The 26558-nt window shown below is 44.6% G+C and overlaps 1 protein-coding gene across 4 annotated transcripts in view; it reads right to left on the minus strand.

The window, feature by feature from the left end:
- Window positions 1-26558, minus strand: part of LOC147891859 (uncharacterized) — a 174778-nt gene that overhangs the window by 127425 nt on the left and 20795 nt on the right. For 2 of the 4 annotated variants that reach the window (XM_087387866.1, XM_087387869.1), the window contains 5 exons: window positions 20091-20133; window positions 4476-4547; window positions 4280-4375; window positions 3812-4072; window positions 3528-3708 (listed from right to left, as the gene is read on the minus strand). In XM_087387866.1, the coding sequence (XP_087243992.1) occupies window positions 3528-3708; window positions 3812-4072; window positions 4280-4375; window positions 4476-4547; window positions 20091-20133 (653 nt within the window). The remainder of the gene's footprint in view (window positions 1-3527; window positions 3709-3811; window positions 4073-4279; window positions 4376-4475; window positions 4548-20090; window positions 20134-26558) is intronic. The other 2 variants (XM_087387867.1, XM_087387868.1) reach the window with 2 other exon arrangements.

Consider the following 26558-nt stretch of genomic DNA (forward strand, 5'->3'; position numbering starts at 1 on the left):
AGATAAAGTACCTTTTATTTGGGGACAGAATCAACAGGAAAGTTTTAACACCATAAAACAAGCTGTGGTCTCAGGACCGGTGTTAAAAATAGTTGATCCCCAGAAACCGTTGTTCCTAGAAACCGATGCGAGTGGCATTGCGGTAGGAGCAGTCCTCCTTCAAGAGGGAAGGCCAGTAGCCTTTGAAAGCAAGAAGCTTTCTCCCTCTCAAAGGAATTGGCCAACTCATGAATTGGAGTTGTATGCTGTTATCCATGCTTTGAAAACATGGAGGCATTACCTGTATGGTTCAGAGTTTTATGTGGATGTAGATCATGATACTCTGAAACATTTTTGTAAACAACCTGACTTGAGGGGCCGCCAAGCTAGGTAGGCAGAGCTCATGCAGGAGTTTAATTTAACGATTCGGTACCGAAGAGGAAAAGACAATAAGGTAGCTGATGCGTTGTCTCGCATTATGCATAACCTGAGTTTCACGGTATTAGAGAATGCTCTAATGACCGAGATCAGAGAAACTCAGAAGGTGGACGAGTTTGTCCAGAGCTTATGGCCTAAGGCTCATGTGTTAAAACCCGGGGAAAGTGGAAAGGATGACCTGGCATCCAGAAAAGGCCAAACTTATGCAAGATATACCATAAGGGATGGTATGCTAGTTAGAAATGGCAAGGTTGTAGTACCTGGTCAGAATGATCTCAGGCAGAGAGTCATTCGACAATGCCATGATAGCCCGTGTGCGGAACATCCAGGAGTCGAGAAGACATATGATCTCGTGAAGCGAGATTTCTTTTGGCCAAAGATGAAAAAGCATATTCATGAATATGTGACACGGTGTTTCTCGTGTCAGGTAAGTAAGGCCGAGCGGGTGAAGCCACCCGGACTTTTACAGCCCTTGGAAGTACCACTAAGTAAGTGGGAGAGCATTTCCATGGACTTCATTGTAGGGTTACCTGCAACACAAGGAGGGTATAATTCTATCCTTGTGGTGGTTGATCGTCTAACCAAGATGGCTCACTTCATTCCGACTAGAGAGTCTATTAGTGCCCCGCAAGTAGCGGAGTTGTTTATTAGACATATATTTCGTCTGCATGGATTGCCTAGATCCATAGTGTCAGACAGAGATGTCAGGTTTACCGGTCACTTTTGGACAGCGGTATTTGAGACACTAAGGACTGAGTTGGGAATGAGTAGTGGGGATCATCCTGAGACGGATGGTCAGACGGAGAGAGTCAACCAGACTTTAGAGGATATGCTGAGAGCATATGTGTCATTGAGGCAACATACATGGGACAAGTGGTTGCCATTGTTGGAGTTTGCCTACAATGATAGGAAACATTCATCTACTGGGTTCAGTCCGTTTGAACTGAACTATGGTTATAGGCCAGCCAATCCGACTATAGTTGGAGTACCTCAGAAAGTGCCTAGTGCCGCGAACTTTGTAGTTCAGATGCGGGAGATGCTAGCACTTGCGAGAGCTAATATCCGCCAGGCTATGGATAGAGCCAAGGTGTATGCGGATGAAAATCGGTCTATAAGAGTATTTGAAGAAGGAGAAAAAGTTTTTCTCAGAATTCCTTCGCACTCGAAGTCGTTGACTTCAGGAGAGTGTGCTAAGTTATCACCTCGATACTGTGGGCCGTGGTTAATTCTGAAAAGAATAGGCAGTGTAGCCTATAAATTAGAATTGCCACAGGGGTGTAAGGTGCACCCGGTTTTTCATGTTTCGCGCTTAAAGAAATTTTTGCATACAGGTGACTCACTAATCAAAGGTGTGGTTTTGTTTCAGGAGATAGAGGATATTGCAAGGCGCAAACCAACAAGAATCCTGGACCGAGGAACAATGCAAATACGAAATCGGAAGATACCCACGGTGTTGGTTGCATGGCATGGTCAGCCTCTATCGGAAGCTACCTGGGAATCCGTGTACCAGTTGCGGAGAGCATTCCCAGATTTCATCATCGAGGACGCTGATGCTTGAAGAGGGAAGGAATGTTATGCTCTAGCCGAGATAGCATGACCTCGGATAGATCGGTGGGCATTTTCTCTTAGATGACCAACTTTTGTAATAATTAATGTGCGTAATTAAATGGTCAAGAGAAGTAACTGCCAAGGTCCTAGGTGAGGGCGTAATGGCATTGACTAGATAGTTCTAATAGGGCTAGGGCCTAGGTGCATCTAATGTGTAAATTGCCAAGGGGCAATTGTTTTAAAAGGGAACTCCAAGAGAGGGGTGAAAAAGGATGCATCTAAGTAAGGGCCTAAAATGTGACGTGTGGCCAGGAACTATCTAGGGAGATTGGGGTCTCAAGGATAAGGATGAGGAAAAATCATAAAGAAAAATACGTAATGAGACGAATCCTATCCTGAGAGTTTGGCTGGGTGGATAAACGAGTTGCCAACGCCCGTGACTACATGAGTCTAGGAATTACCAGGGAATGGTGTTACAGGGACATTGTCATACCTACCCAGATCCCTCTAGAACTCCCTCTCTCCATATAGCCCCATCCAAAATGTAGAATTATTTGATAGAGAAGATGAACTGCTCCCAAGCACCTCTTTGTTGGGGGGTCTCTGAGAAAGACGTGCTCTCTAGCTTGCCCTTTGCAAAATCTAGATTGTTGATGTAGCATCCAACAAATCATGAATCCACATCGAGCAAGTAAACCATAAGTTAGACTTGTGAAGGACCCCTCGACCATTCAAGATGCCACTTTTGAGGTGTCCCACATGCAATCCAATTCACACAATACGCCCACCAATGAGCTCACCTTGACCAAAAACAACCAATGCTAGAGATTGTCCAACAGAGAAGAAACCTACCCCACCATATCCCCAAGCTGGTGATCACACCCTCTTAAGCAAGCAGGCAAACCTAGTAATGTTTGCTGCCGAAAACATGTGTTTCTAAAGCATAAGTATTTTAACAGGCAGCCAACCAAGGCTTGTTGAAGTCCTCCTCTCTTTCGGGAGGCCTCACGGGCGTATCAAACAAGGTGCAATCAAAAAAGTAACTCATACAAGCCACTACGAGCAAGAGGGGGAGAACGGAAGCAAGTCAAGAATTCACTAAGATTTGCACTCACCATGAAGATTCAAACCCACAATGAAAACTAAAAACAAACAGAAACCAGAAAATAAAAGTTTAAATGGTAGAAGAGATTAAAAGCTTTCTCTTCATTATTTCCTCAACAAAAGTGCCTTACTCTGAAATTATTTTAAAATATAACTAGAGAGTCTAGAAGCTTGATGTTATCATGTAATGAAGATGAAAAAGCACCTGCTACAGTCCAAGACAAGCTTTGCAAGCCTTCCCTTTAATTGTATTATGCTAAATCTGTTCCTACAATGTTGGCACCTTAGCCTCTACCTTTTCTTTTCTTTCCTTTTCTTTTTTTATCTTTTCTTTTCTTGGAGAGCAGCCTATGAACAACTTCTTTCTCATTGTTGTCTAGACAGAAGTACATAGCATCCATCACAGGTTCAACCACAATCTCTCTGTACTACAAGTACAGAGAATTCTGCAAGCTTACCGGAAGGAAAAATGTTTCCACTCAAACAGCAGAGCTGCAGAATGAGCTGTCTTGCCGAGACACACAGAGAAGAGTCAATCCAGCCACTATCAGAGGGAAAGTCCCGAAGGCGAGCATAAAATTGCAAGATCCAGTTTGTATGATTTGGTGAAAGCAATAGATCTTGCCAAGCTGGTCCTGGCTGAGTTAAGTCCACAAAGGCAAAAAGATATTAAAACTGCAGAATTTATTACTACCAATCACAAACCGCGTGAAAGAACCTACAAAGGAAACAAGGTCATTACCTGGACAAAAGCTCCCTGCTCTCCAGCACGCTTCCCACTTGGACTGTCTCGAATCATTGAAAAGGCATTTGCTCGGTTCTTACCAATAACTACTACACCACCTGCCCCACGTATCAGTGTCCCGTGAAATTCCCAGCACAATATTTGTGTCATGAACCGTAATGCCGAAGCACACACGTGCACCTCAAGCTGACTTCCGAGACCATGCAAAATCTTATCAGCCACACTAATTGCAGCATCTAAAGCCCAAGTATAGAATTTCTGTTGGGTTGATGGAGAGAAGAATTCAGAACAAGACTTTAGACTGTTAAAGGGAAATATAAATTCTTCAAGTTCATAAGAAAATACTGAGCCGCTAACCAGAGATATAGATGCGGACTAAGTTTGTCCTTTCAACAAGTAAAAGTCAGATCACTAACCCATCTAGCTAAACTAGACATTCTTCTCTAAAAAGTTAGGGCCACAAACCTGTAGATAATCCAGCTCCAGTGATGCGCGGCAGTGTTCATGGAACTCAGCTGATAATCCCATAGCACTGGCTGTAGAGGGTGAAAACTCTGAAACCTACTCAAACACAAGCACTCAAGGAGCATTAACATTTTGATTTTTAACATTTTTGAACCTTGCAGCCGGACAGAAGTTGCCAAATATTCTCTTGGTATACCAGTGACTCCAGAAAAGCAATCCCTGCTACTTGTGCAGCCACGCCATGCGCACCTATTACAGCTTGTCTAACCTGCACAGCCAACACAGCCACACCTCTAAGTTGAACACATGCTTCACTGCCGCTTCATATGATTCTGACACACAATTGGTGCTGAGCAACAAAAACACACAATGATCAGACTAGCCTCTTCAAGGTCATCAGAGAAGATGCCATGTAAAGCGCATTGCTGATGTGAATGAACATCACTCTCAGCCTATTGCTAAAACTGCGGATTCTTTATTTAGTCATTTCTGATTAAAAATAAATCTTCACATGCAAACTCAGAAACAAAGTCATCCAAAGTTCATGAAAAAAAGGCATTAGGGAAGTTATCAAGATATTCTGGATCCCCTCATATCAAGAAGCCCCTAAGAAAAACATTGCATTCTATTGCATTATGCATTGAATGTTCTAGAAGCCCCTAACCTTATTACTAACCTAACATTGACAAAATCAAGGTGTGACCTCAATCACCAAATGGAAACAAGTTTAACCCTTTGTGGAAAGCCTTAATCTTTTCCCGAGTTAGTGCATGGGTGAATGGATCAACCAGGCCAATGTCTTCGTTGCAGGCAGATGGGCCATTTAGCCCGAAACTGCCCTCGTGGTCAGGGACAGACTCCTCCCCCCCACCCCCGCAAGACAAGCAGAGTCAGCAGGCCAGGGCCTATACTTCTGTATATACTTTTTCATTTGGACCAGAGCGCCCTAATCCGCACTGCCCCCCTGAAAGCAAGAAAGCAAGGGTTTTTCTCCCCCTTCCCCGGTGATTGAGCTGGTACTACTATTATCCAGGGGAACGATACTGCTTTTGACGGGGGCACTTCCGATATTGCTGGTAACGTTGTTTCCGAACTTTTCATGTCACAGTGCGGAACATTTGGGTTGCTCGTAGTAGTCTTGTGATGGGTGAGAATCCGGTTCCACCCTCCTCTATCTTGGTCACCATCTGGCACGATATCATCGACACCCTGCGCTCCACTTGGGAGCATGGGACCCCAGGTTCTAGGGTAACTGTCGCGAGGTGCACACGTTTTTGCAAGGCTTGGCCTGCAGGAGTTTTCTACATATTCACTCCACGAGGGATTCGCTGGTTGTGAAGTCCCCCACCTGGCTGTTAGTCCCTGTACCAAAGATTCCCTAGGCAGTGAGCTGGGTTTCGTTGGAATAGGCTGGTTTTTCCTTTCAGCCTTTCTTGGTTTTTTCCATACTCAGCTCCTCCACGGCTGCTGTTTTGTATGAAGTTTTTCAAGCATTAATAGAAGGTTCCTTTCTTTGCCCAAAAAAAAAAAAACAAGATTTCGTGCTACTGCAATAGCACTCACACTCCAATGTTGCATGTAGATCTGCAAGCAATCGTCGCAACCAAACGCATTCAATTATTGTTATAAAAGCCGCCATGTACACAGCTTCACAAGAGAAGGTAGCAATTGTTGATTGTTTCTTACTCAACCATCACATGCATGAATGTCCCCAAAAAGACAATCTCCATTGGTTGACTGCCGAGTTTCATAATCACCTTCCCCATCTAAGCATGCAAGTCACACCACTTGGAAAAAATCAATCCAAATGACCATGTGCCTTGCAAGTAATAGAAAACATGCTTGATAGCTTATATCTAGATGAATCCAGGAACATGCCCAAACTCATCCTGTAAAAACACAACATTGTGCAGTTTCAATCTCATGATAGTCACGCATAAGGTTGAAAATCATAAACTCCATCGCGCAAAGCAGGGACTAGCTACTATGACATCCCCACTAACGTCATTAGCTCTCACACATACAAATCCACACACCCACACACACTTGAGCATCCAAAATCGGATTCATAAACATCAAAGAAATTGTTGACCCAAGCTAACTCTAAAAAGTTGCATGTTGGATAGATCATGGGCACCGAGAGAGGGGAATTCCCTTTTTTCGTTTCACGGTTGGTAATGCAAAGAGATTTCAGCTGAACATTAGGGGTTGGGTTCCCTCCAGAGCCCCCCATTGGGACAGCTACTTCATCACTGCAAATTTGCGTAGGAATTTATGGGAGGAGGCTCTGGAAATCCCTCAGAAATAGAAAGACCACTCTTTTCTTTTGGCTTTCTATTCATGGAGGGATTGCAGTGAACCTGTGGAGATCACGTTTTGGGGCTGATCCCACTTGCCCTCGCTGTCATTCTGCAGAGAAGTCAGTGCGACGGGACTGCAGTCAGATGAGGACTATTTGGAAAGGGGTTGCGAGGATACTCAGCATTTTTCATACTTACCCTTTCTTCATGACTTGGGGCTCGGTCGCATGGTTATCCCTTACTGGGCCCCAGGTGTTTTATGAGGGTGAGCCTTCTTTAGAGAGAGAGAGGGCCTTGCTTGTGGGTGTGCCCACCCAATGAGTGACGCTAGGGTAGAGAGTAAGGGCCTCTGTTGTGGGTGTGCCCACCCCCGTGAGAGTAGGTTAGTTTGGCCTTCCAGTGCCTCATGTGATATCATGCATGCCACGGAGGTACCCCGGGAGGGTGCAAGGTTGTGTGAGCATGTGTGTCTCACCCTGCTGCCCTTAGGCGCCTTATATGAGCCCCTATTTGTGGGCTGTAGAGCAGTGGGTGGGCCGACATGTAGGTAGGCCACCTTGGCTAGCTCTAGCCCCTCTTTTGGGGAGGTGTGTGCCCTCATTTAGGGCCTGGACAGCCCTATATAGCAGGCTGTAGGGGTCGGCCCCTAGGGCAGAGGGTTGGCCCTCATGAGCTGGCTGGTCAGTAACCCCCTATGCTGGCCGACTAGGGGGGGGGGGGGGGGTTCAGCTATATATGTGCCACCCCTCTCCCCTCATTTCCCATCTTCTGGAGCTGGTGCAGTCCTTCCAGCACTGCATCTTGTGGAGCCTGGCAAAGGTGCAAAGCCAACCCACAGCGTCCTTCCACTCACTGGTGCTCCCTATTCACTTGGATGTTGAGTTGTGTGTTTTGAGCTCTCGAGCAGTCCGTTGTTTTCGTGGTTTTGCCCAGTTGCAGCGGGGTTTTCTCCAAAGATCACTTGCAGTTCTCTTGTGCCTTTTCTTCCCCCTTTCTCTCCTTCTCAGTGTGTGTGTGTGTGTGTGTGAGCGTGCTATCTCTCTCTCTCTTCCATTCATTTCCGCTGCACTCCTCACAGGAAGCTCCTTCTGCTACATGATCTACTTGCAAACACTCCAACGATGGGGAGTAACAATAAAATCCCTCTCAGAGCAATCGAAAGTTGGAACAAGTATTAGGCTATTGACCCACATCCAGCCTAAGCATAGCGCCTAAGCATAACATACACAATGGGAGCTTTGGTTTGCGAGGGGGTCAGTCCCTTAAAGAGCTGCAATGGGATCCAAAAGATTAGTTTTGGATGGACTAGAACAGGCAATCTTGTAATTTTTCTTTTATAGACTAGGCCTAGCAAAAAGCTATGGCCTGCTTTCTAAAAGCTACTTTTCCAAAAAAAACCAAGCTTTTAAGACTTTCTTTTTAAATTTGGTGCTTTTGGTGCCTTCTCGTGGGTCCTCCTTTTAAAGAGGCGTCCCCCTTATCCATGCTTTTAGGCCTCGTGGGACTTGCAAATGGGCAGCCATAAGCCCTTCTTTTTCTTGGCAAATCCATGCCCTTGTTTCCTATGGAGTTGACGGCTTTGCACCCTGACTCTTGCCATTTATGCTGGTGGTGGAAGGAAAATGTTCCAAAACAGTCATAAGGCTCTAATAATAGAAATCCATCAGTTTTATCATACTGCTTATCCTCTTCCTTGCTAATAACCTCAACAATTCCATAATAAGATGGCCTGCTTCTTCCATGGGCTTTGTTTCCCCCTCGGCTTCTTTGGCTGCAACTCCACCTTTGATTCCCAAATAAGCAAAAGAAACACTGGCCAATGATCACTTGTACTGATACTTGAGCACATTCAGCTCTAAAGACTTCTCATTTTTAGTAGTGTTTCCCTGAAACAAATTCAAGAAAACAATCCACTATTCTCCTTGCCATATAAGGGTTAGATCTTCATAAGGCAAACTTTATCAACATAAAAGAGATACCTAGCCTTAATAAAACTGTTTCTTGGAATCTTTCCATCTTTGAGAATCCTCTCAAACCTTTCTGAATGAAGTTATGATCTCCATACCGATACTCTTCCAAGTATTGTAAAGCTCAACTTGAAGCTCTTTGGGAAAGAATTGTGCATTGGAGAATATACCTTTGTAAGACTAGAATAAGTCCAATCATACAAATTTAGATTTTTTGTTGTTCTAAAGATCAAAAATCTATACAAAAAATAAAAGAGAAAATAAAAGAGATTATGAAAGAGAAGAAAAAAGAGGTAAACAAAAACTTTTAAGAAAAACAAAAGGAAGACATACTTAGCAAGCAAAGCAACACTTATGTCGTCATCAGTGCCCAAGCATAAGCAGCTATACTGGGTTTCTAAAGACCCGCGGAGTCTCTTGGGCAAACCCAGTGCTTACTAAAATACGCCAGATAAACAAAAGAGAAAGAAAACAAGAAATAAAGAAAAAAGGAAGCAAGTGACTAAGCAAAAATAAACAAGCAAGTCAAGAAACAAAATCTTCCAAAAAACTGGAATATCGCTCTCTCTCTCTCTCTCTCTCACTCACTCTCACTCTCACTCTCACTCTCACTCTCACTCTCACTCTTATTTAAAACATAAAAAGCTAAATGGTCCTTTACACTTATGTATTGTTTCCTACAAAGAGTCAAAAATACATTTCTAACTTAGAAAGCACAAGCATACTCAAACAAACTGTCTTTTGAAACTAAAAGAAAAACGGGCATTGGAGAATATCTGCAGTTCTATTAACTGATCTGGTGCTTCGTTATTCATAAAATATCTTGCTACCAAACACTTACCGTGTTGGTCAGACATAAACTTGGAGGGTTCTCAAACTTTCCAAAAGGACATATAACTAATAGATGAACTGAAAAACTCTGTCGCTTTGGCCATGATAATCCATGAGAAACCATAAGAGTTCTTATATGAAACAAATCCCAATGGGAACTATTAAACAATAGAATCCTTAAAAAAATATTGCGCCAATAGTAACCAAATAGAATCATGTTATCATTAAAAAAAACTGGTTCTTGAATATATCATGTGCTCTCATAAGAGCTTATATTTATTCAATACACAATTCCCAATAAGGGAACTATGGAAAGATAAAAATCCAGACTTGGTCAATGATGACCATATTCAATGCTTCTATATAGAGAGCATGTCATACTCCACAAGAAAACAACAAAACTGAATTTCCTAACTGAAACTCCTCTGGAACTGAGATAATATAACTTGGAACTGAAATACTTGATCAATAATGACCACATGGAATTCCGCCATAAAGGATCCGTTCATCTCATCCTCCATAAGAACATAACTGATCATAGATTTCCCCACCCCTTCCTACTCAGCAATGAGGCTGTACCAAAGATATGCCCTCTACCTAGCAACCACTGCCTGCATGTGACCCATCTCTTTAAGAAACCAAAGCGTAATCTCCACTAAAAGTGAGCATCCCTTTCAGGTCCAAAACACTTGCACTCAGCTTAAGCTTGTTCCAAGCAACCAATACTTGGTCACATAGACTCCCTTAGCTACCTTGAGTGCCCTCTTAGCCATTCACCTGCTTAGGACAAGGACAAAACAAGGATACACAGCTAGCATCCATTGAATCTTGAACCAGGGGAAACACTTCGCATTGAGAGTTCTTCTGCTCAACAAATTGTAGGCCATCTCCTGGTGGTTCTAGTGATGCCCTATAGGCCATGGTATGTGCCTTGTAGGCATAAATATTGGCACTTGTAGTGTTAGTGCCTTTTAGGCCACATAGGACACTTAGTCCTATGTGACACCTAGGACACTTAGTCCTAGGTCTAGATACAAGTACTTTGTACTCTCTATTTTCTATCTATCCTAGTTTTGACGTGACGGCAGACTATATTGACTCTTTGTACCTTGCTCTCTCTCTCTTTCTATTCATCGATCCTACAGTGGTATCAGAGCCCGGATCTGCTTCCTGTCCCCGTACAGTCCGTATCAACTGCCCGCACATTTCCATACCTGCACTACGTACTTGTCCGTATAGGGTATCATACTGTGCTTCGCCGTACAACAGATGTACTGTGACTCCATACAGTTACGTACTTCAATCACCATACAAATCCTTCAGTACTTGCGCCGCCGTACAACCTGCTTAGTACTACATCCGTACCACTTGCGTACCTGCGCTGCCGTACATTGTATAGCCACATACTTGCGTACTGATCCGTACAGCCACATACTTGCATCGTACACCGTACAGCCACCTACTTGCATACCATACATCGTACAACCACGTACTGCTCCATACAACGTACACTGTACCTCTTTCGTACGGTCGTACACCGTACTTGACATGTACAATCAATGTACACTGTACTTGAGTTGTCCGTACAGCTAGTACTTCTTTCGAAATCTCTGTACAGGTGTTGCACGTACAAGGTCATATTCAGGACATTGGTATCTTTTGGGGCTTCCAGTTCTTTTCACCTTCTTTGGTTGCAATTTTTTCCAAGAACATTGGGGCTTTGGGATTTGGTCTGCAATCTCTTGTTGTTTGTAGTACATTGGGTCAGGTTGCAGGACATTGAGTCACTTTTGCAGGACATTGAGTCAGATTATCATTCTTTGAGTCATATTTGCAAAATTTTCAGCAAAATTTGGGGCTTTTCTGCATTTGCCCTCTTTTCAGCCTAGTCGCCCTCATTAAAGCCAAATTTGCTGTTTTTGCAGTGAATATTGCCTGCCACAGTCACATTTGCGTCAAATCTGCATTTGCCCTTTGTTTTGGGTTGGAAATTTGCAGATATTTGCTGTCATTTTTGGACAGCAACCTTTTTGCAGTGATAGCCTTGAGGCTTTTGGGTTTTCAGGTCTTTTTTAGGGTATCACATTTGCTATGGCTAGGAACAATCAAGATCTATTTGGCGTTCTTCGTGAAGATGATAAGTTGGATGGCACCAACTATCCGATGTGGTCTTATCTCATGAAACATATTCTTGTTGCAAAGCATTTCTGGAATATTGTTTTTGGGGTTGATCTGAGGCCAGCCAATGCTACAGTGGTTGCCTCTACTGATGGTCCCTCTGCAGGGGGTACTCCTCCTGATGCCTCATCCTCTAGCACTCCTGCTACTACTCTTCCAACGCAGGAACAGACAAGATGGGATGCAAGAGATGCAAATGCACATTCATGTATTGCTTTATCATGCAAGAGAATCGTTATTCCACACATCCCGTCTTGCAGGACAGCACAGGATGCTTGGGACAAATTGGCTTCTCTCTATCAGATTCGCAATGAAGCACGTGTTGCATATTTGAGAAGGCAATTACAAGAAGTGAGTATGAATGAAGGTGACTCTATGGATGCATACTTGACAAAGGTCAAGGACCTCATGGAACAACTTGCCAACATTAATGAGGTGGTGCCAAATTCACAGCTTGTCAGTACCACACTGAATGGACTGCCAGATACATATCAAGGGTTTGCTACAACCCTTCCATTAGTGGCCATGGGTAATCCAGACCACTATTCTTTTGATCAGCTAGTTACTTTGCTCTTGCAAGAAGAGCAAAGTCGAGCTTATAGACAAGCCATTATTCCTGATCATGCATTTGCTTCACAGCAGACAGAAAGAGGCAAGGCTTCCAAGCCTATGGGCAAGCCTAAATCTGCGCATAGCAGCTGCAATTCCTCCCATGCATCTAAAAATACAGCAGATAAGTCAAAGAAGAAAAGATACTACTATTGTCACAAGCCTGGACATGACATTTCAGAATGTAGGAGGCGCGTTGCTTCGGAGAAAAAGAAAGCAGGATTGACAATTAATGCCTCACATGCTATTGAATCCCATGAGCCAAAAGATGCTTCACATGCACATGCTCTTCAAGATGATTGGGCATGGGCTGTCCATTGCTCATTTGATCCCTCCCAAGCTGATGCATTCTTTACTGCTAATGATGCTCAGTCCTGGTACTTTGATAGTGGTGCTTCCAAACATGTCACATCTTTGCCTGGAATTGTAGTCAACTTGATTTCAATTTCAGCAATTGCCACCTCAGGTTTCAGAGTGACAGCTGCCTAGTTTATGATCTTCGTGATGACAATGCCATAGTTCTCACTGGCACTTTGCAAAAGGGGCTTTATCACCTTGATCATCACTCAGCTACACTTTCTATTGAAGCATTTCCTATTTCAGATTCACAGCTTGCTGAAACTCATCTTTGGCATGAGAGAATGGGTCATCTCAATTATAGAGCTCTTGCAAAGCTACATTCACAGCAGATGGCAAATGATGTACCTCAAACTCACACAGTTTCCAAACATGTATGTGAGGGTTGTCTTTTGGGTAAGACGCATCGGTTTCCTTTTCAAAAGAATTGGCCAAAACTCTCACAAAGGAAATTGCAGCTAGTACACAGTGATGTCTGTGGCCCAATGAGGACAAATGCCATTGGGGGGTACAAATATTTCATGACTCTCATTGATGACTTCACAAGATATTGCTGGATATATCCTTTAAAAGCCAAATCTGAAGCTTTCTTATGCTTTCAGAGGTGGCTGAATATGGTTGAGAATGAATGCAAGCTTGTCACCCTCAACACAGATAGGGGGGGAGAGTATATGTCAAAGGAGTTTGACACATTTCTGTCTTCACGGGGCATTGTTCACTCATGCACTACTCCTTACACTCCTCAACAGAATCCTGTTTCTGAAAGGAAAAACAGGTCCACAATGGACATGGCCAGATGCATGCTTAAGGCCAAATCTTTGCCCAATAAATTTTGGCTTGATGCAGTGATGTGTGCCAACTATGTGCTGAATAGATCATCTACAGGGGCATTGAAGACTGTTACACCTTATGAAGCATGGAAAGGCAGGAAGCCTTCACTTTCACACATGAGAGTTTTTGGGTCTCTTGCATATGTTCATGTACCATCTCAGCTGAGACATAAGCTTGATGACAAGGCAATCAAATGCATATTTATTGGTTACAGCCAGGAGAGTAGAGGGTATCGGTTATACCAACCAAATACTGGGAAGATTATTGTCAGTAGAGATGTAATCTTTGCTGAACATTCAGCTTCTCCTCTTCTGGACTGCAAAGCTAAGCTAGATGTTGACATGTTTGATGCCTTTGAATCTTGGTTACCTCTGCCATCCTCAAAAGAGCACTTTGACCAACAACATGAGCCTCCTGCAAGCCCTCCACTAAGAAATAATCAGCCACTACCTCATATTGATTTGCAGGTTTCTCTTCTGGCACAAAATGGTCCCACTATTCATGATGCAGCCATTAAAGAAAGAGCTGTCAAGAGACAGCAAAGGCAAGTTCCCAAATGGCTTCTTGATACATTGACGGACAGCAAACAAGATCAGCCTTTTGCTGCCCGGACAAGATCACGGAATAGACAAATGCATGGTCACTTTCTTGAGTTTGCACTCCTTGCTACAGCTTGCAATGAAGAGCCCTTGTGCCATAAAGATGCTTTTGACAGCAAAGAGTGGATGGATGCAATGAGAGCTGAGTTACATTCCATTGCTAAAAATGACACATGGGAATTAGTAGATCTACCTCCCGGCAAGCATGCCATTGGTACCCGGTGGGTCTACAAATTAAAAAGGAAATTTGATGGCAGCATAGATCGATACAAAGCTCGTCTTGTTGCAAAAGGGTATGCCCAACAACAAGGCATTGACTTTGAGGAGACATTTGCTCCCACATCCAGGATTACTACCATTAGATGTGTCATTGCCATTGCAGCCCATCATCATTGGCAAGTGCATCAACTTGACATCAAGACTGCTTTTCTTCATGGGGATCTGCAGGAAGAAGTCTATGTCACACAACCTCCTAGCTTTGAGGTTGTTAATTCTGAAAACAAGCTATGCCGGCTGAGAAAAGCCCTTTATGGTTTGAAGCAGGCACCCACGGCATGGTATGCCACAATTCATGCACACTTACTATCCCTTGGTTTTCAGAATAGTACCACGGAACCCACTCCTTATGTCCGTCAGAGTGGATCTGATTTTTTAGTGCTGATTTTACATGTGGATGATATGCTCATCACGGGCCCAGATACTCAGCAAATTGCAGCTTTCAAGACTGATTTGCAGCAGAATTTTGAAATGTCAGACATGGGACAGCTCCATTATTATTTAGGCATTCAGTTTGCTCATGTTGAGGGGGGTATCATGATGTCTCGGTCCAAGTATATTGGACAGCTCCTTGATCTTTTTCAGTTTGAGGATTGCAAGCCAATCACTACTCCAGTGGACCCTAGCTTCAAATTCTCAGCTCATGATGGGAGCCCACCATGTGATATCACTCTTTATTAGCAAGCTGTTGGATGCCGTATTTATTTATGTCACACCAGACCTAACTTGCAGTATGCAGTATCTCAGCTCAGCAGATTCATGCACATGCCCAATACATAGCATTGGCAGGCAGTGAAGAGAGTCTTCAGATATCTCAGAGGCACTCAAGATTTAGCCCTCTTCTATGGTGATTAGGGTTCACTTATCATGCATGCTTACACGGATAGTGACTGGGCAGGATGTTCCGACACCAAAGTGTCACATACTGGCAATCGTTTTTTGCTTGGCAATTCATGTCTCTCTTGGCTCAGCAAGAAGCAACCAACATTTGCCACATCTAGCTGTGAGGCTGAGTATAGGGCAGCTTTCACTGCTACAGTAGAGTGTGCTTGGCTTCGATAGTTACTTACAGATATTGGTATTTGCCAAACATCCTCCACTATTGTCTACACTGACAGCCAGAGTGCTTTAGCCATTGCGCGTAACCCAGTGTTTCATGCGCGTACCAAGCATATTGAAGTTCACTATCATTATGTTCGAGAGCGGTTGTCAACAGGAGACATAGAGTTGTCCTATCTTCCCACAGAGGACAACATAGCATATATGTTTACAAAGGCACTTCCTCGTCCCAAGTTCGAAGTTTTCTGACAGGCTTTACACTTGGTTCCCTTTGTTACATGATCTGACATCCCTTGTACATTCATAGGTGGCTATATCCTTTTGGATGAACATGTGCCACTATGACTAGAAAATACTAGGTATTCTGAGACGTTTCCAGAGTACTTCAGCCCATCCCATGGAGGGGGATTTGTAGGCCATCTCCTGGTGGTTCTAGTAATACCGTATAGATAATGGTATGTGCCTTGTAGGCATAAATATAATCACTTGTAGTGTTAGTGCCTTTTAGGCCACATAGGACACTTAGTCCTATGTGACACCTAGGACACTTAGTCCTAGGTCTACTATCTACATACAAGTACTTTGTACTCTCTATTTTCTATCTATCCTAGTTTTGACGTGACGGCGACTCTTTGTGCCTTGCTCTCTCTCTCTTTCTATTCATTGATCCTACACAAATGGATTAGAACTCTTCAATCTTCAGCCTACAAATAGGCTGCGATAACCTGCATGTCCTGCTTGTTCTCCAATAGCTACTGGAACAGCTCATCGAGACTAGCCCAAGTCACAAGACTACTTTGCTATATACCACTTAAGCCTTGTGACCACAGCCAAGGGTCTCTCTTCCAAGAGGAGTTATGGAGGCATCAACTAATGGGTGGTCATGCACATACAACAGATGATGGAACCCATAGGTGAGCAGCCTTGCTCACCCAGCCTATGACCATGGTGCTGGCCTTTACGCTCAACCAGCACCTCCCAAAAGCACCCACAGCCTGTAGGTTTTGACTATACCAAACAATGAGCTGTCCGTACCGAACTGTACGTCATCCATACCCAGCACCGTACGGTACTGCAACAGCATTAATTTACTGCCCGTGACCAGTCCGTACAAAGGCTGTACCAGCCTGTAATCCTTGCGTCCGTACACCCGTGCTCAATGGTACGCCCTATGCCCACAGCCTGTACTCCTGCGAAGGTGGCCTGTGCAGGCCCTACACCCAAACCGTGCCTTTTCTGCACAAAGACCTCAGTGACATACATCCACACGGATAATGACCGTACAACCCCGTACATGCAAGCCTTGAATGCTCTGCCAATCATCCGTACATAGCCTCCAATGCAGATCCGTACGTCCGGATTCGTCATGTGCCCAATGATTGTCTACCCATTACTACTCGTCGGCCCATCCGTTAGCCCATTTGATGACCAGCCAGCCCATGACGTGCTCGTGCACCGTCTCTCTCTCCGCAGCCCGTCGCCTGTCGTCTCCTTTCCTTCTTGGTTCCTCCTGAGAGCTTCCAAAGTCCTCCTTGCAAAAACCATCTGGGCATGAGGAAATGCCACGTGGCATTCCCCCTTCATTTGCCCCTAGCCCCTTCTAGTGGGGCTCTTTTTGGAAGCCTACCAATGGCCAACTTTGGATCCTAAGGGTTCTTTGCCCCCTATTGGACCCAAACCCCCAAATTCACCCCCAAGGCACAATTTGCTAAGGGGAAAACTTGCACATCCACATCGCGTGGCCTTGCCCCTTGTTTTCCCAGGGTCCTGCCCACATGCAAGCCAACATGCATGCGCCAAAAATCACGCCCTCGTGACATACGCCTCTCTTGAAACATGGAATAGTGACTAGTACACTAATCATAGAAGTCCCAATGCAGATATACTGTCAACAAGAAGTACCTCGGGTGAAACATACAATGTCACCAAGCGACCTCTAGATATATGAGCTTGTCTGTAACATAGAGACAGAGGTACTACCCCTCACTTGAGCATCAGGCAATGCTCCAGACCTACGCTCTGCTAAGCCTGAAGGATCCACAACCGAAGTTGGCTCAAGCTAAAAAAAGCTTCCAAGTAAAGTTGAAACAACTGAGGTGTATCTGCTAGATTACCCTCTTCCAGCCACTCTGCATACAAACCAAAGAAACTTCACCTCTGACTTTTCTTCCCTTATGTGCCAATACCTGCTCTGGAACTAAGATATCATCTAGTTCCCCAACTTCTGGCTACACACAGAAGGCATATCCTCTGGCACATCTCTTGGACAGGTTTGAGAAGATTCACATTTCAAGCATTATGAATTCTTCAAAGATCTAGTAGCTTCAAGCAATAAGCTTACATCATTGATCTGCTAACGTACGATGCAAATCCCTACAAAATTGTCCCAAAGCTAGCTAAAGAAAGTCTCAACTGCTTTCACTAAAGCATCAGTACGTTGATGCCCTGCACATTAGGCCTAAAACTGCTTGTAACACCAGAGACGACCATGCATTTGAAGGAATCCATCTCTGAAAGTATAATGCAAATGCTGCTGTCCATCAGACAACTGATCATAACGCCTTGCAAACTCCCCATCCTCTGCATACTAGTCCTTCATTGCATCCAACTCAGGACTCAACGCATATGCTTCTCAAACAACCTAGTCTGAGCGAGGAAAATATATCAAGGTTTGATGATCTATCTGTACAATGAAATTAGGTCCTAGCAAGTAATGCTCCCATGCAGAAAGAACAAGAGCCATCGCCAGCAACTCTTTCTCATATACTTGCAAATTTCTTACATCATCCTGCAACATTCTACTCTCGTAGGCAACAACCCGTGCATTCTGCATGAGGATTGCGCTGATGCTATTCCCACGTACATCATAGTGGACAGCATAAGCCTGACCAACATTGCCATTACCCATAATAGGGTTTACTATACCAGCCCCAGTAACCTGCATACCAAGCATGCCTACAAGAACTCCCATAATGCCATGCATTCCACTTTGCATTCCTGGCTGCATGCCAGTGTTTCCATTCATAACTCTCTGCATTCCGACTTGCATACCCCCAAGCATAGTGCCTTGCATACCTTGCATTCTAGGCGGAAAACCAACAGGATGATTTCCAAGCATTCCTTGACCATTCCCAACTTGGCCAGCCACTGCTTGAACTTCAGAACCACCAGTAAAATATAGTGGATGCACTAAGGGATGTGGAATGACTTGCTGTCCACGATTTCCATGCTGAAAACCATTGCCATGGCCATGCATATCAACACCAGGACCATGAATAAACTGTTGCAATTGAGCATCCTGTCCATTTGGCATAGCTATTGGCTGTCCATTCAATGGCATAGGTCCATAAGGCTGCCTATCGGCATTCTGATCATCATCAAGAGAAACTCCCTCAAACAAAGATTGCCCATCTTGGGAGGACTCCTGTCCTCTATCCCAATCCTCATCACTGTGTGACATACTATTCTCCTTGCTGCAATTCAATTACAGCAAGCAATACTTGCAGCAGAGACAACCACAGGCTCGCCTCCTTAAAGAAGACAGTGATATCTCCTCACCAAAGCAACCACGGACTCACCCTCTTAAGAAAGTTGGTGATGTCCCGGCGACGGAACCATGAAACTGGCCCTCAATAAATCAAAGGGAAGTAAAACTAACCAGTAATCAGTCACACTGTTACATTAACAATTCAGCAAAAGTATTTCCAGCAGATTGGGAGCTAGAGTACCCCTACACCAAGACAAAGACACAGATTGGCCCCAAACCTTGGCGCCCCTTTCGGTATTTCTTTAATTAAGTGAGAGGACCTGAAATCCAGGCTACATAAAGGATACACGCCTTCTTACCACTGGGGAATTCCACATCCCAGTGAGCAACCACATACCCTGCATAGCCCATACTGTTCACCACTCTCCTCTTGCTAGAATTAAGCAAGAGAAGTTTTCAAGTTGATCAGAATCCATTATCCATCAACGGGGATTGTTAGAAAAAGTGATGCACTATGGACTCAGTTCACTAAATTTACACTTGGGATAATTTTTTGGTTACAATTCATAGAAGATCAAAAGGAGTGGTAGATAGACCTTAGGTCCTAGGATAGGAGTCACGACATCAATGATGGTATGTCACGGACAGGTGTTAAAGACTTTCAAGGGGCTACATGATGTGGCAAGCCCTCACATACATCCAGCATGGATGAAGGGGATGGTTGCCACATGTCACCATCCCATTGGTCTATCTCTTATGGCCTTGTCATGTGTCACAAAGATATTCACTCACCATCTCAATCACTCTAGGGCAGCCAATCAAATGCAAGTATTGTATCTAGTGCATGTGTTTGATGCATTCTGATTAGGCACACCATGTTGGTGTAGGATGGGGCTGAAGCCTTGCCTCCAGTACGGAGCCACCACGAAGCTCTCAAGAATCTTCTCCCTCCTCACTTGCACACCTCCTCAGTTCGGGTTTGCTATATTTGGGGTTCATTGTGTGTTTGCAGTTCAGTTGCTGCATTTCCAGTTGTACGCTTTCAGTCTAGCCAGTATTGGCATTTCAGTTTGCAGCAATTCCATTGTACGTGCATCTTTTCCTACCTGTGCAACTATGGAGAGCACTAGAGTCTAGCAGGCCTCTCCATTTCTTGTGACTATGTTCACCATGATGACAAAGGCCTTATCAGAAATTCAAAATACGGTGAACAATAAAGAGGCTTAAAGCCAACAAACAATAGTTCAGCATAAGAAGGAGCATACAACACTCCAACGAAAAACAGTTTTGGATAATTTGGAAAAATAAAGCCAGTACCTCATTGAAAAAGGCCTCCTTCTCTGTAGCAACCATATCCAACCTGTGTCAAAACATCACAGCTAAACACTCAAAATGTGTTGAACAAAATTCCCTTTTGCTAGATTTCTAAGAAACATACTTGTTTTTTCATGCAATATGGTCATCCCTTTCATTTTGACTAATAGAAGTTCAATAGCATCAGCTTGCATTATTGTGTACAGCAAAAGAAATTTACACCATCTTCCATGGCATGAATAAACACATGATGTGCTCGAAAACGCTGCCTTTTTTAACTTTTATGGAGTAGATCTAGGAGAGCAAACGAGAGAGAGAGAGAGAGAGAGAGAGAGAGAGAGAGAGAGAGTCTATCAACGTCCACTGGAGACCAAAAGGTCTATGGGACAGCAAGAAACCCTCTAGTACATCTGCTTTAGGGAGGGCACATGGCAGCTCCCAAGGAGAGAGAAAGGAAGAAGAAGAAGAAGAAGAATATATTATCGTCCTCTGAAGACCAAAAAATCGGCCTATGGGACCTGAGCAATACAAAATCCTCGTACACAAAGACTCCTCCCTTGGAGGGGAGGGTATTAAGAGAAACTACCTTTATGTCTTAGGTGAGTTCCTGTGCTTGAAAAGCTTATAGACAGACATTCCTAAAGCTGGGGGTGACCCGCTATGTAGCATATCAGCCAGTCTGTTATGTCCCTCAAGAAGAGAGCTAAATGCTTTCCGGATGTGAGTATAGTAAGGGCATATCATTACCATGTGTTCTTCAGTTTCTGCCATTCCTTGGTCACATAATTGGCATATTCTGCTCTCTTTTGGCATATCTTTCCATCCTCCTATTTCAATCTGCAGCTGGTGTGTACGGGTGCGAAGTGAGGCCAAAGCTCTTCGCTTATGTATTGCCATAGGTGTGCAAATGTACTTCTGCGTGGCTGTTTCTCTTCCTGTATAAGTAGCCCAATATTCGGGGTTAATAAATGTACGGTAGTACTCAAACTTATCTCTGTTTTCAGCTGTTTGCCATTTCCTGTGTAGTGCATTCAGCAGGTCATGATGAAAGGCATCCTCATCTACCTCCTCTGGAGAGTAGTCCAAGTACCTCTCTACCTCCCATTTTTGGAACCATTTTTTTAAATCTAGTGCCCATCCAGATGCCAAAATCTTACCCTTATTCGTCTTTTGGGACTTTTGACTTTCTACCCATGCCCTCTTTGGCAGCCTTTCATTATTCATGCGCTTGACCTTTGTGATGTATCTGAGTACTCTCTTCAAGGCATGCAACTCTATGGGTATGCATCCTATCTCTAGGAGTAGGAGAGAGTAGGGTGTGGTAGCCTTGATGCCAAGGTGTCTTCTAATGAAAGATTTCTGCATTTTTTCTACATCATTCCATTTTGATGATGGTATACTCCCCCCCCACACCTCTACCCCATAGAGCACTGTTTGTACCACATATGCCCCAAAAATCATGTTTCGACATCTTCTGATGTCACCTAGAGAGAGAGGGCCTTGCTTGTGGGTGTGCCTGCCCAGTGAGTGAGGCTAGGGTAGATGAGTGAGGACCATTGTTGTGGGTGTGCCCGCCCCCTGAGAGGGTAGTCTAGGATAGGTTGGTGGCAGTGTGGCAGCCTCGTGCAAGGCTGCAGGCTTCGGCAACCTAGTCGGGATGGTGGGGCAGGAGTAGAGGGCCCCCATGGGCTGCCTATGAGCTCTAGATAGGGCTGTGTGTTGAGGCGCCCTATAGTCGGCCCTATACGGAGGAGCAATAGGGCTGGTACCAGCCCCTTTTATAGGGCTTTGGGCAGCCCTAGAGGTGGGTCAGCCCACCTAGCCTAGTCGGCCCCTAGACAGCTTGTGAGCTGTATATTGAGCTCCCTAGCAATCCATTTTAGTAGAGTTTTTCCCAAGCAGGCTGTGGGGTTTTGGCCTGAGATCAAATGCAGTTTCTGTCATCTCTCTCTCCTTTCTTGTTTTGTGTGTGTGAGCTTGGCTCTCTCTCTCACTCTTCCATTCATTTCCGCTGCACTTTGTAATGTAATCATGCATGGATTTCACCAACAAAAAAAAAGTGTGTGTGTCTGTGTATGTGTATATGTCTCTCAAGCAAAGGGTCTTTCAATGGTGTCGTTTGGTTGGGGGCTTTACAAGTGGCATCTTTCTTGGTTGCCAGGAACATTGCTTCTTCATCTTGCCCCAATCGTTCTCATCCACGAGAGACAGTCTTGCATCTATTTTGGACCTATCCTCTAGCTTCTGATTTTCTTTTCAGATTGATGACAGGACTCCGAGCTCGTTTTCCCTTGACTTCGTTTGGCAAGCAGTTTTGGTTGTTTGGAAGGCATGTTGCTATGTCTGACTATGATCACTTCTACTCCCGGTGTCGCTATTGGGCTCTTTGATCATTGCATCGAGCTCGTACCATTCGGCTGTATGAGCACACTTCAGTGAATGTTTTTCCCTACTTTCAAGCTTCTTTGCTTCTGTCTCTTCAAAATGCTCATTCCCTTGGAGACCTTCCTCGGGCCCAGTTGGAAGTCTTGTATTATTGTTTTGGTTTTGAGTAGTAGTTGTTCCACTCTGAGATAGCTATGAATGTCCTTTCTTCTTAATGAAAAGTTTATTTTTAAAAAAAAAGTGTGTGTGTGTGTGTGCGCACACACACATATATGTATATATAAATATACATATATGTATACATACATACCATATGTGTGTGTATGTGTGTGCGTGCAGCAATCTTTTTTTGACTGCTTGCAGACTTGCTACTCGATCATGATGTATATTCAGCATATACAGAGATTTTCAGCTGATGTAATTTATAGCTCCTCGCTTTGAGGTGGCTTTTCTTGTAATATAAACAATCAAAGCTTTCACTATAATAAAAAAGTGTGTATGTGTGTGCGTGTGTGTATGTGAGAGAGAGCACTGGATTTTACCAAAAAAAAAGTGTGTGAGAGAGAGAGAGAGAGAGTAGTAGCTTTAATATGTGTACACACACACATATATGTGTGTGTGTTTGTACATGTGTGTGTATGTGTATGTGTGTGTGTGTGAAAGAGAAAGAGAGTAGCGCTTCCACGCCATACTACATTCAGTTTTTCAGTTGGTGTTGTTATTGGGCTCTACAGTCTTTAAATCATATACCTAGATGAATCCAGGAACATTCCCAAACTCATCCTCTAAAAACACAACATAGTGCAGTTTTAATCTCACGATAGTCACTCATAAGATTGAAAACCATAAACTCCATCACGCATAGCAGGGACTAGCTACTATGACATCCCCAATGACGTCATCAGCGCCCAACAGTGGGTGTAGACCATCGTATAAAAGTATGCTCTCACACATACAAATCCACACACCCACACATACTTGAGCATCCTTTTATACAAAGTCTTCGTAATGAGTTTCTATCGGCACTCCGGAGGTGAAGGGCAAACTCAGCCATGACGAAGGCTAGCATTAAAGGAGAAGGCTAATCAAAAAGTAGTCCAAATCTCTTCATTCAAGCTACAACTGCTTGTGAAGTCTCTATAGTCTTTAAATCATGCATGTAACTCTCGGCTTTATCGACAATCCACTGTGGATGTTTATCATTTCTTCCGTTTCTCCCTACAAGATGGACATTTCTTGGGAGATCTTCTTGCAGCCCACCCAGAAGTGTTCTTTCACTATTTTTAGTTTTCTTATACTAGATGTTCTTTACTGGAACAACAACAATATGCTTTCTTCTTAGTTTTTTTAGCATATGAGTAGTAGTTGTCTCACTTTGAGACAGCTATGAATGTACATTTTTCTTAATGAAAGGTTCTTTTACCCCCAAAAAAAGAGAGTAGCACCTCCAGGCCCAGTTTCCAACCGCTTGCTTTAGCAACCCAGGGAGAGCAGAGTTTGATCTATTTTTCACATGGGTTCGATATTGGGAACTCTGGACTTTGTGGAAAGACTGAACCACCGAGTCTTTCGAGAGCCTACTTCTTCCATGTTCTACTATTTCGGATGTCACTCAGGCAATCCTTTTATAATTGCATGTCTGTTCATCAGATAGATCACACTATCTACTTGTCTTACAATGAAATTTTCAGGTCTTGTATGTGCTGATCTCCACTTTGGGGACAGCCTCTTGTAATATAAAAATACATGGCTTTCACCCCAAAAAAAAAGAGTGTGTGTGTGTGTGTGTGTGTGTGTGTGTGTGTGTGTGTGTGTGTGTGAGGCCACTTTGCTGGTTATGATATCTTTTATGCTGGTACAATGCACTTTTCGGGGGTCTGCATGCTGGTGAAACATGATATGCAGCCCACGGTTACTTACAATGACCCCAGGGTCGATGGATGGTGATCAGATGCATCTGTAATGCTGATCTTTATGAAATAGCATCTGTTTATGCCTCTCAAACTTCTGCGACAAGAGCTCGAATGTGGGCCTCCCTCAAACAATACCCATGGCTGTCCAATGCCTTTTTGTGTGGAGACTTTAATAACTCGCCTGCCATCCAAGACAACACCACTCATCGTTCTCACATGATCCCCACTGAGCTTTGACATTGGGAGGATATGCTTTCTTTCTTGCATGCAGAAGATTTATGGCTCTCAACAAGGGATAGAGATATGGGTTATACATACCGTCACAATGCCTTTACTCATTACTGGGCTCGACTTGACAGATGGTATTTGTTGCATGCTCAGCAGTATGCTAGTTTTACATGTGCACTACGGGTTGATCATTCCCTCTTGCTATCTGATCACTTTCCAGTATGCTTGACATTATCTATAGCACTTTTGACAGATGATATGCCTTTTTTTTTGTCGTCGCCTACTCCATGTTAATAGTGCTTATTTGCTTCATCAACAATTTCAGAACATGGTGAGAGTGGTTGTCCGCCCCCTCCTCTTACATGCTCAAGAGGACATGGATTTTGCTTGGATCAGTCTTGCTCATCGCTTGCAGGCTGCTATTCAAGATTATGGACGGAGTTACATGGGAAACCTCAGGCTTAAGCTGAAATGGGCTCAATCTCACAAGCAACAAATGGATGTAATCAGCTCTCATAGGCAGCTCACCTCCTCTGAGCAGGATTCTTGTGCTTATGCGGTTCATATCATCCATCAAAATGATCTTCGCAAATTAAAGAAGTGGCAAATCCGAGCTCGCATGAAACCCCTTTTGGATAAGAGCTGCTCCTCCAAAGCCTTCTTTAAAAGCCTGCATGCGGATAGGCGAAAGGAGGATATTTGCAGGATCAGGCAAGATGATGACACCTGGACCACCTCCAAATAAGAATTGGAATCACAATGCTCAAGTCATTTCCAACATCTCTTTTCTCCTCAGCCTGATCATTCGATGCAAGTGAATGCAGCTAGGTCTCAATTTCTTATGCATGTTCAGCCTATATTGTCTCGGGAAGAATTCGGCAACACTGGAGCTGCTGCTCCTCCCCGTTCCCCTGCTGCTCCCCCTCCCTCAGCCCGTCTCTCTCCCCCCTCAGCCTGTCCCTAGCCCCTCCCTGCTGCTCCCCCCCCTCCCCCCCTGCTGCTCCCCCCCCTCCCCCCCTGCTGCTCCGCCCCCTCCCCCTGCCTGTCCCTCGCTCCCTCCCTTTGCTGTCCCGCCCCCTCTCCCTGCTGTCCCGCCCCCTCTCCCTGCCTCCGTCCCCTCCCCCCTGCTGCTCCGCCCCCTCTCCCTGCCTCCGCCCCCTCCCCCCTGCTGCTCCCCCCTGCCCCCTGCTGTCCCGCCCCCTCTCCCTGCCTCCGCCCCCTCCCCCCTGCTGCTCCGCCCCCTCTCCCTGCCTCCGCCCCCTCCCCCCTGCTGCTCCAAGACTTTGCTCTCCTGGGCCCCCATTGTGGATTCTTGGGTGATTGGAGGTGACTTTAACATGGTCGAGTTACCTTCAGACAAAAAAGGGGGTAGAGAAGGCGGACTTCACTCTTTGGAGAGAGCAGCTTGGGATGCCTTCCTTTTCCATTTCTGTGGCAGAGATACTTGGTGTGATGATGCCTTTCTTATTCAGCCACAGTCCCTCCTGTTCTCTTGGTCGAACAGGAGGCAACAGATGCCTATTCATGCACGCATTGACAGATTTTATGTAGATGACTGGGCACTAGACAGAGGTGGATCGGTATGCATTGCTGTGGGGGTTTCCACCTCAGACCATTTCCCTGTTGTTCTGGCTATCTCAGAGCCTCACTTGAGAGGCCGATCTGCCAGCATCAGGATTCTAGATGCCTTTTACACAGAGGAGGACCTTACAGAGGCAGCCCTACGGATATGGTTTGCTCATGTCCAGGGAGGGCAGCCACATCCTTCACATTTAGCCGCTGCCCTCTCTGGTATTAGCGACTTTTACTGCTCAGTTGCTTCTACCAGAAGACGAGATATTCTCAGACGTGAGATTGGTGTTCGCCAGCAGTTAGCAGCTTTGCAGAGGGAAGAGCAGAAACGGCCTTCAGATGCTTGGATTCAGGAGCGCCTTGCTGCAGCGAG

Source organism: Dipteris shenzhenensis, chromosome 17 (assembly GCF_047967505.1).
Source record: "Dipteris shenzhenensis isolate YYH24624 ecotype China chromosome 17, Dip_SZ_1.0, whole genome shotgun sequence".
Classification (NCBI taxonomy): domain Eukaryota; kingdom Viridiplantae; phylum Streptophyta; class Polypodiopsida; order Gleicheniales; family Dipteridaceae; genus Dipteris; species Dipteris shenzhenensis.